Below are 12,066 nucleotides of genomic sequence, written 5' to 3'. Positions count from 1 at the left end.
TAGCTAAAAATGAAGAAAATAAAGCGCTTTGGTGACACAGATATTATGTAATTACACAAATGAATTACAAAGGGAGCAAAAGAAGCAAATAAATGATGAACAATTATTTCAATACAAAGTTAAAAGTACAAGAACATGAAAAATACGTGTCTAGGGGTAGAAAAAATTCACATTAATATTCTGCATTTTGAGTGCTTCTGGAAAGTATCCTGTGAACCAATAAATGGATGTTATGGACTTTTCTACACAACAGATTCAGAAGTATAAAGAAAAAGGGGTAAATACAAACTTCGCCTCCGGTCACTCGAGGGGAGAGTCAAGCTGCTCCCCACTCCCTCTTTTTTCACTACCACATAGCAACAAAAAATACAGAGAAAGCCTTTATGGACAGACAATATGGTTATTGAATAACCCAAATGGTGGCCACAGAACTTACTAGATACAGTGGTGTTTGGTTTGAGTCAGGGAGGAAGGGGAGATGCAGGCAGGTAATCTTCAAATAACTAACATCTTTCTTTTTGGAATAACTCACTCCCTTCTCCTTATTAAGAGCACAAGGACCATCTCATGGGCATTAATGAACACAGAAAAGTTGCCAAAAACAACCGCTTCTATTTTCTCCTTGTCCTCAACTGAACAAAAGCACCTAAGCACTTCTCTTCCTTACAGATCTGGAACATCTGTAAGAGCAGAGACACATCTAAGTAACCCTCCCACACATAACACTGCTTCTATCAGAGGTCATTTCTTCTCTTCGTGTCATAATGTAGAATTAAAAATCTATAAAATATTCATGCAGTTTGAAATTTAAAAGACATGGGAAGTATACAATGAAAAGTACCCTTCTTTTCCTGGCCTAATTCCCCATCCAGAAGCAAATCTCTAAAATCTGTTTTATGCACATATAGTTAAGCAACTCAATACATGCATTTTTCTTTCTTTGGACAAACATTAGAATACTCCTTAGGGTCAACAAATGAAATATGTGGCATCTAGTCAAATGGGCGATTGTCGGGACCCATTTACACAAAAACCTGGTGTTCTTTCTAAAATGCTAATGTCTTTGGGTCTCCTGAATTTCATTTGCCAACTCTGGTACCCCTAAATTACTGTTCACACTATTCTGCATCTTGTTTTTCTGCTTTTGCTTTTCTAAATTTGAGATGTAACCTGAAGTTTTCTTTAGTATGCTGAATATTAAGGGAAAATAGACTATTATGAACATAGCATAGGAAGAGTCTTTAAATAGCACTTTTGTTTTTACAGCACTTCTTTATGTCCAACTCTGCTTTTGTCTTTGCTTGCTTCCTGGGATGAATTCCCCAGGGTGAGCCTCTGGAGGTTAGTTTGTGGTGCTGTCATCTTTGCCACGCCACTTAGGGAAAGGTGCCACTTAGAGAAAGGTGGGGACTCCTTCATTTCAAGAGTGCTGACCAAGCACTTGCCGCATCCTAAGCATGGTGAGGAACTGAACACATTCTCATCCCCACAGAATTTACTTTAGCCAAGTCAACCCAACAGTTCAGAAAGCCATCAAATTTCCGAAGCTTACTGAACCACAGAGCTTTTAGAGCATATTTCCACTAACTCTATTAAGAAAAGCAAACAACAAACTGGCACTCCTCAAATACAACTGGAGAAAGGCACGGCACCTGCATTGCTCAGTGGTTGAGCATCTGCCTTTGGCTCAGGTTGTGATCCTGGGATCGAGTCCCATACTGGGCTCCCTGCATGGAGCCTGCTTCTCCCCCTGCCTATGTCTGCCTCTCTCTGTATGTTTCTCAGGAATAAATAAAGTCTTTAAAAAAAAAAAAAAACTGGAGAACTAAAAGCACCTCGGTCAAAGTTTTGATGAGTTTGGTCCATGCATTTTTTATATACACAAGGTAAAAAAGGAAATGCCATTTTATCCCTAGTTTCCATTACTTTATAGTATAAAATTAACACACACATAAAAACGTTAAAGAATCCTTTTCAGGAATTAAAAAAAATAATAATAAAAGCAGGTCTTAGACTCTATGCATATGAATATCAAAATAGGTGATAAATACCACTTATTCATTTTTTTAATTTTTTTAAATTTTATTTATTTATTCATGAGAAACACAGAGGGAGAGAGAGAGAAAGGCAGAGACACAGGCAGAGAGAGAAGCAGGCACCATGCAGGGAGCCTGATGTGGGACTTGATCCCGGGTCTCCCAGGACCACGTCCTGGGCCGAAGGCAGGCGCTAAACTGCTGAACCACCAGGGATCCCATCATATATTTTTTAAAAAGAACAAAAACCAAAACTGCAAGGTCAGTCAATAGCCAATGAAAGTCTATATGATCAGTATGGAGATAATTCAACAAATACAAGATGCTAAAAAGGGTGATGAAACTTTATGCAGCATGGGAAAACATTTGTTACATTCAACATGTAAAAAAATATTAAAAACATAAAAACAGCCAAAATGTATTTCCATAAAACCAATAAGTAGCTATACTACTGAAGATGACAAAGACAGATACACACAAATTTGAGAAGCATATTCTAAGAAAGTACATCTTTGCTAACAAGAAGAAATGAATTTTGATGAGGCAAACAAGGAGAATCCTAAGGAAACTCTAAAACCTGATCATAATGTAATAAGCTAGTTCCCTACAAAACAGATGGTAAATATGAGTGAACGCCAAGCGTATGGTTGACTCTCTTCCTCTCACTCTCCCAAATACTGTCAGACACAGGCCACTGACTGGGACACCTGCTCCCCATCAGTGTCATAGCTGGAGTGTGTGACCGCGGAGCCCCTCCCACCTGCCCCTCAGTCCTGGGCACATTCTTACCCACCACCCTCACTCTCTCTCCCCACCATCTCCCCTCTTCCTAACCTTTTGGGGGGAGGAGGGGAAAGATAGGAACACAGCTCCCATCATTCTTCAGTCCAATTTCTCACTTAAGACTTAGCCTAAAAAAAGGAACTAGACATTTCTGTAAAATAAGCTTCTGTGAAATGAAGCGATAAAGCATATGGAACACTTACTAGATACGAATAAAGTGACAATACATTAAATTTCTCAGAATAAAGTTATTTCTATCAATTCAAAAACTAATACATAAAATGTTTGGCCAGTTAACATTATTTTGCTCAAGAGGTTCTGTTAGTGCTCTAGTTAAAAAAGTAGTATGAAGCAAAGCATTACCTTCATAAGTGTGATAGTTGTAGTAGGCAAAGTGATTCCTTCTCCCTGGGATTAGAAACACATGCACGGGACCCAGGTGAAGGCAGCATCGTCAGGACAGAGGTCATGCAGAGCACGTGGGAGGGGGGAGGAGAAGAGAGACAGGAGAGGGTGAGCTGCAGTGGGACACCTTTCAGAGGATGAAAATTACGGTTCACCCATAGCTTTCAGAGCTGTGAGGACAAAACAACAGTGCTCCAGGCAGTGTGTGTGTTAGAAACCAGTGCACACTGTTAAGGAAAACACCAAGACAACAGGTGAGTCACCAAGCAGCAGGAGAGCAACAGTTAGTTAATCATCTAGAAGATCACCAGCCAACTCAGCTATTCCTTCTGTTAAAAGAACACATTCAAATCCAAACCAAAGGATAAAATGACATTTCCCCCCATCTCTCCAAAAGACAGTCCAGACAGTATAAGCATACACCCATACCTCAAAAACCTCCCATCTACACCCCTGCACCTCGGCCCAACCCTGAGGATACCTGCGGGGCTGGTCACGTGTCCAGTGCAAGTACAGCACGTATCTGTTTGTGACAAATCAACATTTACCAGTATCATTCTCTTGTCCATGTAAGAAGGAATCAACCACATTGAGCATGCTGACTGTGAGAAAGACCTGGGCCCAGCCTGCAGGCTGTGAGAGCCAAGCTCAGGACGTGCACCTGTGTCACCGCAAGCAGGTACCAGCCAGGCAGCCCAGGGTACTGAGGAGGGGTGGTGGGCTGCAGGGGGCTCACACACACTATTTGGGAGTCACCTGAAGGCAGTATCTCCCCTCTCCACCTTTGTACTCACTGCCTTCCCTGAAGCAGCAGCCCAGTAAATGCTGAGTAAAGGCAGCAGAGCACCACGAAGGGAGATGTGTCATGAGCAGTAACCCGATATTTGGTGAAAAGTAGTATAGAATTAATTTTTACCTACAGTCTATCATGTTTCCACACCTACAAAAACATATATATATATATATATATTTAGCTGGGAGACTAAAAGTATGAAATAAGCAGTCAAAATAGCAATTCTCACTAGAATGGAAGTTGCCAAGGTCAGCAGGTTTTGTTTGTTTTGTTGGTGCTCCATGTCAAAGACCCTGGACAGGGAGGGTCTGACACATACTAAAGATCAGTAAGTACTTCTCAATATAGATGACTGAATGCTCATCCTGTCTCTGCTACCCATCTAAACCACCTTTTCATTATTCATTTGAAAATTATTTTATGTCGGGTGCTATTTATCAATTCTCTCTAGACTAATATTCCTAAATCCTCAAAATTTAGATTTGGAGAAAACAATCATTAGTTTTTAGCATGTAATGCAAAATTTTAAAAAGTAGACCCGATGCCCAAAGATCCTGAAAATGTTTAAGTTCCAACATAACGGCTGGCCCTCAGCTGCCTCCGTGACCAGCACCCGTGCGCTCATACTTCACAGCACACAGCAATACTGGGACATGTCTCCAAACCACAGCGACAAAGTTCAGCGACAATGCTGAACTTTTCAGCCAGAGAACCAAGGGACAAAGCAACACTAACATGTTCCTCACAAACAGCAAATCAATTTTAAAAGCTCCTCAAACATAAGTATAAAAACTACTAGCTGCAGCAATATTGCCGCTGACTGTAAATCACAGAGCATCAGTCGAACCAAGACCATTTCTCCTGAATCGACAGCTCCTCCTTGTGCCCTAGGACTGTAGGGCCACAGGTTTCTCATCTATTCATGGGGATAATCTCATAAATAAATGCTCATGAATCAAAGAAGACAAAAACATAATTTCTGTCCAAGCAACCATAGATGATCCATATCATCATTCTGGCTTCAAGTTTTTTTCCGTACTTATTACTAACTGAGCTTTATTTTAACAGCAGCTCTGGGGGAGCCTGGGGGCGCTCAGGTGATCATCCGACTTATGATTTCAGATTAGGTCACAACCTCAGGGTCCTAGGATGAAGCCCAACGTCTGGCTCTGCACACAGTGGGGAGTCTGCTTGGGGTTCTCTCCCTCCACCCTTCCCTCCTGCTGGCACACATGTTCTCTCTCACTCTCTCGGCCTCCAAAAATAAATAAATCTTCAAAAGTAGAAAATAAAAGCAGTTCTGGGAAGGAGAGCACAATGCTCTATTCTTTATAATACAGGTTACATACCATGATTTGACCCAAATGAGTAATAAAACGTCACATACATGTACACGTATCTCCTATACTCACACATATACGCACACTGGGATGTATATGCTCACTTCTTCAAGAATGTCAACATATTTCTCTACCTCATGGCTAACTTAGAGTAACAGCTTTAGCTTAAGGGAGCTCTAAAAAGAAATATGTAGAGGACTAACATGAAAAGAAACCTGGTCTATTATAATTTTAAAAGCAAACAAATATCCTTCCTCTTACAGATAGATTTCTTAAATGTACTGTTAAACTTAAAGGTTTTTTTTTTCAGACACGGTTCATTCATTAAACAACAGTATGGTAAATACACACACACTTGTTTCTATTAACTCTGCCCTAAGAGTACATCTATTTCAGTTTCTCACTTTAGTAGATTTTTAAGATTATTTTAGAAAAAATTGAAAAGGAAGTGGATCATTTAAACTTCTCCTTAAATTCCCCATATTCACTATTTTAAATGCTGTTTTTCAACATTCATTTTTGTCCATGTGAACTCTACTTTTATGAATATACATATCCTGTGACACTAAGGTTCTGTTATTTTAATATCTTAAGAGACTTTTTAAAAAATAAATGGTCTAAATGTCAGTCAAGAGAAAGGATACTTAAGTAAAATTCATTAAAAGTGTAAACATGAAAAGCTAAAAAAATGTATACTGACAGTATTTCTCACCTGGGCTTAACTCTACTAGATAGGGCAGTTTCTCGGGAGGGAGTGCAGAACCGTAGGCTGACCCCTCTGCTCTCTCCTTTCCCTTCACCAGCTTCCCATCGACGTGTTTCTTAGTTTTCTTTGGAATATAGTCGGCTGGCCTCCTCTTCAACTGAAAGACTAGAAGCCCTAGAACAGTGCACAGCGTCAATCATCAAGCAGTCTCAAGTCAGCATGCACAGCCAAATAATTGACTGTCAATTCCTCTAAGATTTACCAAAAAATTTAATTTAACATCTCCTGAGGGGTGATTGAGTGAAGGCTTATCCAGTTTATACTGGAAGGGAAATAGAGGAAATAGTATTTGTGTTCTGAGAAACTCTCATAGCAATTTGCAAAGATTATTTTAAATAACTATTTTAAATAACTACCCAAGTACATTACATGCTGGAAAACACCATAGCATTTGTTTAAGAATAAATGAATGTTTATACTGGTAAATAACCCTATGATCAATAAATACATTCACATGACACATACCACATGCATATACAAATATATTTTTAGTTGATCTGATTTTTAATTCAATTGAATTAACTCAGATGTCAAAGTAACTTGATTTTATAACACAATTAACTTTAAAACAGTCTAAAAAGAGGTAGACTAAGTAATTTAATTACTTAGTTTACTCATTTTAATTTAAACTACCAATCTACATTGCTGATAGGATGAATGGGCAATCAATTTGTAGGTCTTCATTACATAAAGGCCTCTGCTAGAGGACAGCCAGCTTACGGTGTAAAACCAAAAGCAAGAAAACTAGATTTCATCAAAAACACAGCTTTCAACCTTTGCTGTTCTGAAATCATTAAGGGGAACTGTCCGCAGAGTGAAAAGTCTGGATTTCTTATTTGAAATGACTGAATTACTGGAGAGTCTCTAGGGCTGCAGGTTACCATCCTGTCATCAGCACCCCCCTGCTCATCTGCTCAGCGTGGACGGAGGAGTGCAGTGTGCTGGCCGACACAGTGCAGCACTCAAGTCCCGGTCCCTTCCAGATGAGGTTCTCCTTCCACAGTGGGACCGCCCACTCCAGGTCCCCAGACTTACATAAGCTGTGTGTGGCCCTCAGGACAAGGCTGCCACGTAGGAACCATCCGGCAGATCTATGAAGGAGCTACAAAACTACACCAGCAAACAACCACAAAACAAATACTTCCCTGCACACTCCCTTGCGTCCTCATTGTTAAAACTCACGTAGCTGACAGAAATTTAATTCGTCATGTAAATCATTCTTTAACAAATAAAATTACCCTTTACCTTTGTCGCTTGGCCATTCCCTGAAGATTTGTAAAGGACACTCATCATCATCCAGGATCATTTCTTTAGCACCTTTTTCATCAGAATGCTGGGCTCCAGGAGGAAGCATAACCTGAAAGGGAAAATTATAAAATCAACTGTGCTATACCTAAAAAGTAAAGCACCAGGATTCACAAATAAGAACTTAGTGTAAATAAACTGACCAAACACTACAAACAATTCTCAAACTATCAACAAAAGTGAAGGAAAATAGCTTCCAATAAAACGTTTAGCCAGCTGATGGGGCCATTTCTATTCACCTTGTTCTCCGGCCCCCAAAAGGTACTAGTTGAGCAATTTTTATTTATTTATTTTTAAATAAACTCTTATAGGAAAGGATGGTATGCAATGGGCAAATTGTGAGTAATTTCTTAAGGAAAGATCACTCCACCATTGCTCAGTCTCTGGTCCCAAACCCACCTTCCCATCATTAAATAATTGGTTTTTTTTTTTAAGTAGTTTCATCTAATGTGAGATCTCTCAAGATAAATGTCACCTAACAACAAAACAGCAAAGCATTCTTTTTCTTAAAGATAATCTATCTTTACGATTAAATTTTAATCAGATCATTTAGCTATACCACAGAGCGATTCATTCAACAAATGTGTTTAAGCATCTGTTTTAAAAGACTGCATTCATGACACTCTAAAAGTTCATAATGCTCTTTACGCTTTTATGGTAGCCAAACGACTTTCGCACACACCATCCTCCCCCCCGGTTATACAAAGGAAAAATCTAGGTGACAGTGGCCCAATAAGCTCACACATCTGCTGGATTTTTGCCCCTCCTTCATTCTAAGGAATGAAGTATTAAGTATTAACGCAAATTGAGACACAATTATAGAAAATATGAGAAGCAGCCAGACCACTGGCCTGTGAACAGCTCAACCTATAGTAGTGCAGTAATGTTATCTCAGGAGACCTGGCCACCCAAAATATCATCATACTCATATACCAGTGGACTAGACTCTTCTGTAGAACCCTCTAATTTCTCTCTACACTGCTTCAGATTACCTTAGTAAGACAAATGTACTATAAAACACCATCTTCCTAAAGTAATTAATCTTTCCTTGTGCTGTTTTATATTGAATTTAGTATCTTGGGGTTAGAACACACATAGTTCAGAACCTGAGCTTCACACCTCTCTCATGTCCCAATCTTTGTCCTGCACTCTGTTAGACCCGGGCCACACCGAACTACTCAGAGCTCTCAGATTAGGTCGTGAGTTCCCACACTTCCATGATCTCTTGAGCTTAAAAGGCTTATTTCCCAGTGTCCAAGCCTAGCTCAACTACAGCCCCTCTAGTAATCTTTCCCCGACCACCACTCTCACTCAGGCACTCCTTGTTTTATATTTTTCACTCCTGGCTTCTCCGTCTCCTTTCAGTTTAAGTTCTTTTAGAGACAGCTCTGGCTTTTGTATCCCAGCAGAGTATCTAACAAGTGAGAGGAACTTAAGTATTTATTGAATAATTCAATAGCTAAAATAACAAATGAATGAATATGGAAGCACTACTTACTACATAACTGATAAGATGACAGACCAAGAGAACAAAGAACATCTCATTCAAGATTAAAACAATAATCAACTCCTGATTTCTACTGCCTAAGCTTGCGAAGCAGAATTTCTAAGGACATAATAGAAGGAAAGCCCAAAGTAGGAGACCCTCAAAAGAAAACATCAAATGACTTCAAAAAGGCCTGTCACTACAAGCCCATGGTAGGCTTTTATATTTCATGACCTCGACTGGGGTGCCCTTTCACTTGAATGTCGTCAGTAAAGGTATGGTAGAAATTAAGGAGAGGGAAAAAATGGTAAAGGTCATTACCACCTATTGTATCAAATGCAACTTTACATGCAACTGAATATTATTTAGTAGAGTCATATGCGTGGACACAAAAACGTGCCTTGGCAAACACGTGAGCAATCCCAAGTCTCACATGCAAGGCTAGGTGTGGTAAGGCACCCTGCCCTGGGTGCTCACAGACCAGCAGGGGCACAGTGGAAGAGGGTCAGGTCTCCACTGAGCAAGCTGGGCCCTGGGCACACTACTGATTTGCTGATTTTATTCCGACCAGGAACATTTTTATAGTCATTACTAACCAAAAGCTGACGGAGCCTGTATCCAAATCCATCCTCATCCATGGGCCTATTACTCCAAGGGCATAAGTGGACCATATACGATAATGCTCACTACATAGTCCTCCTGAACAGAAAAGCAACGAGCTCACAAAACCTGGCATCACAAGATTCTCTTCTATTTCACACTTAACCACCAGGAGGAAAATGCATCAGAATGTCCTGTATCTTAAGCATTTCCCCTTCAGAGGGAATGCATAACTACCGTGACTACCTACTCTCTCAACCTCACCCCAAGAGTCCCCTCCCTCACCAAAGTGGGATAGAATTTCAATTCAGGATACTGTTTCTTTATCTATGAACCCTATTCTCCAGAAATTCAGTGTAAAATATATCTTCTATTTCACTTTCCCTTCTAATTTATCAATACTATTTCTTACTCTCTCTTAGTGAGACCAAAGAGAATGAAAAAGCATATCGAAAAACAAACACTCATGATCACTGATCTTTCCCCACCTCACTAAGAAATGATCTTTGGGGTATGTTTTTTTGGTTCCAAGTAATACAGGTTCACTGTAAAAACCTGGAACACAGAAAAGTATAAGGAAGTAAGAAAAAAAAACCCACTGTGAGATGACTGTTTTTACGATCATGCCCTCATTAATGATCTTTATGCATCTACCTATCTCATATGAGAGCTCACATTTGAATCACATGTGTATTTCAAAGTCTTCTTTCCTTCCCTCTTCTCTTCATGTAGGTAACTAGTAACCTGTGTATCTTTCCTGGGCATCTACCTTTCTCTATGGTCACATACGCATACACACAGACTTGTGTAGTTCCATTTTATTTTATGGTATTGGTTTTCCAAAAATGGGGTATTTTACAAAATGTATGTACCCCCAAGTCAATTTGTATAGATTTAATTCATAATATTTCATAGCAAAAGGTATCCAATGGCATAAGCAATCCTTTAGTGATAGGTGTTTTACTTCTTATTTATTGCTATAACACAGAGAACTGAAACAAAGTTCTCTTAGAAACACATTCAGGAATTTACTTGCCATTTGTTTTAGATAATATAACTAACATTTATAAACACCATTTTCAATCTTAAACCCCATCCCCACAGTGTAGTGAGCACTATGCAGGATAACTACACAAAACACCTTCCAGACTGTTTCCTCTACCATCACCCATGGGATAACTTCCTGTTTGGGGAGCCTGTACCCTTCTCTTTCCTGGCCCACTCCATCCTGCTGGGGGATACCCTCCACTACCTGTTTGAGAAAGGCTGAACAGGTGGCCAATTTTGCCTTGAATGTTTTGAAATGTCTTTATTCCACCCACACCACTCAACAGTTTGGGCTAGAAATCATTTCACTGTGAATCAGAGACCACTGGCTCAGGTATTCCAGACTCCATGGTGATGCTGAAATGACTGGCACCCATCTTGCCCCCCAACACTTTATGTGTGACTGCAATCTTTTTCTTTGGAATCATTATCCTCTTTTCTCTACTGTTCTACAATTCCAAAATAACACACCTTGGTGTGGCTGTACCAACATTATCCTACAGGCCATTCCTGAGCTAGAAACGCACACGCTTCAGTTCTGGGAGACATTCCAGTACATATCTTTGATGACTCTACCTCTCCATGTCCTCTTGCTTTCATCCCTGGCTTTCCTTTAGCCAAGTGTTAGGAATTCTACAAGATGTCCTAACTTTCTGATCTTTCCTCTTCTATCCTTTCTTTCTGTTCTACACTTGGACAGATTTCCTGAGCTTTATCTTCTACCTCCTTCTGTTGACACTGTCTCCTACCCCTTATTTACTTACATTTTAAACTTCTGAGGCCTCTTTCCCTGGGTGTCCCTCATGATAGCACTGTGATCTTACTCCACAGATGCACTGTCTCCTTACCTCTCCAAGTCTCTCAGTTCTTTGAACACTTCCCTCTGCTTTCTGCCTTGTATCATCCATGGAATAAGATCCGGTTCTTTACCTGTTTGTGTGGGTCTGTCTTTCATCATAGAGGTGTTTCAAATGTCTGCTGAAGTTTGGCCATACATTCACATTCTACAGTGAGGCACAAGAAAGTTCAAGGTGGGGGCTATGCTTATGGGCAAGGGGTATTGTCGGGAGCTCTCTGACTGAGGTTATCGGACTGAACTTCCACAGGACAGTTTCCATACAGATCTTTCTCATGTGGCCAGAGAGTGCCTTCTGGGAGAAATCCTGAAATCTTCTGGCTGTCAGTATCCTGGCTAGAGCCTTCCACTTCACCCTCCCATTTTCAGCAAAGACCCTCGCCATACTCTGTATGCCTGCTACCCCGAAGTGCAGGCCTCTGCCCCATCACCTCTACCACAGTCTCCAGATGGAGAGATGACATGGGAGTGGGGATGGGGAGAGGAATTTGGTGGGTCTACGGTTTCTTATGAAAATTTTCGACCCAATTTCATTTTAGTTCAACTTTAATGCTGACTCAGAAAGTGCTAAAGCCCCTTAACATTCCTGAGTCTGCTTAAGGATAGGATACGGGCACTTGACAAGTTTCTTGTTGGAGGTTCTCTCTGC

At 40.3% G+C, this 12,066-nt stretch overlaps 1 protein-coding gene across 20 annotated transcripts in view; it reads right to left on the bottom strand.

The window, feature by feature from the left end:
• AFDN (afadin, adherens junction formation factor) overlaps positions 1-12,066 on the bottom strand; it is a 137,650-nt gene that overhangs the window by 70,286 nt on the left and 55,298 nt on the right. For 16 of the 20 annotated variants that reach the window (XM_025422771.3, XM_025422770.3, XM_025422761.3 and 13 more), the window contains exons 7-9: positions 7,369-7,480; positions 6,070-6,237; positions 3,183-3,227 (exon numbers count right to left, since the gene is read on the bottom strand). In XM_025422771.3, coding sequence (XP_025278556.3) covers positions 3,183-3,227; positions 6,070-6,237; positions 7,369-7,480 — 325 coding nt within the window. The remainder of the gene's footprint in view (positions 1-3,182; positions 3,228-6,069; positions 6,238-7,368; positions 7,481-12,066) is intronic. The other 4 variants (XM_025422773.3, XM_025422769.3, XM_025422766.3 and 1 more) reach the window with 1 other exon arrangement.

This window comes from Canis lupus, chromosome 1, assembly GCF_003254725.2.
Source record: "Canis lupus dingo isolate Sandy chromosome 1, ASM325472v2, whole genome shotgun sequence".
NCBI lineage: Eukaryota > Metazoa > Chordata > Mammalia > Carnivora > Canidae > Canis > Canis lupus.
This window is presented reverse-complemented; position numbering and strand designations above follow the sequence as displayed.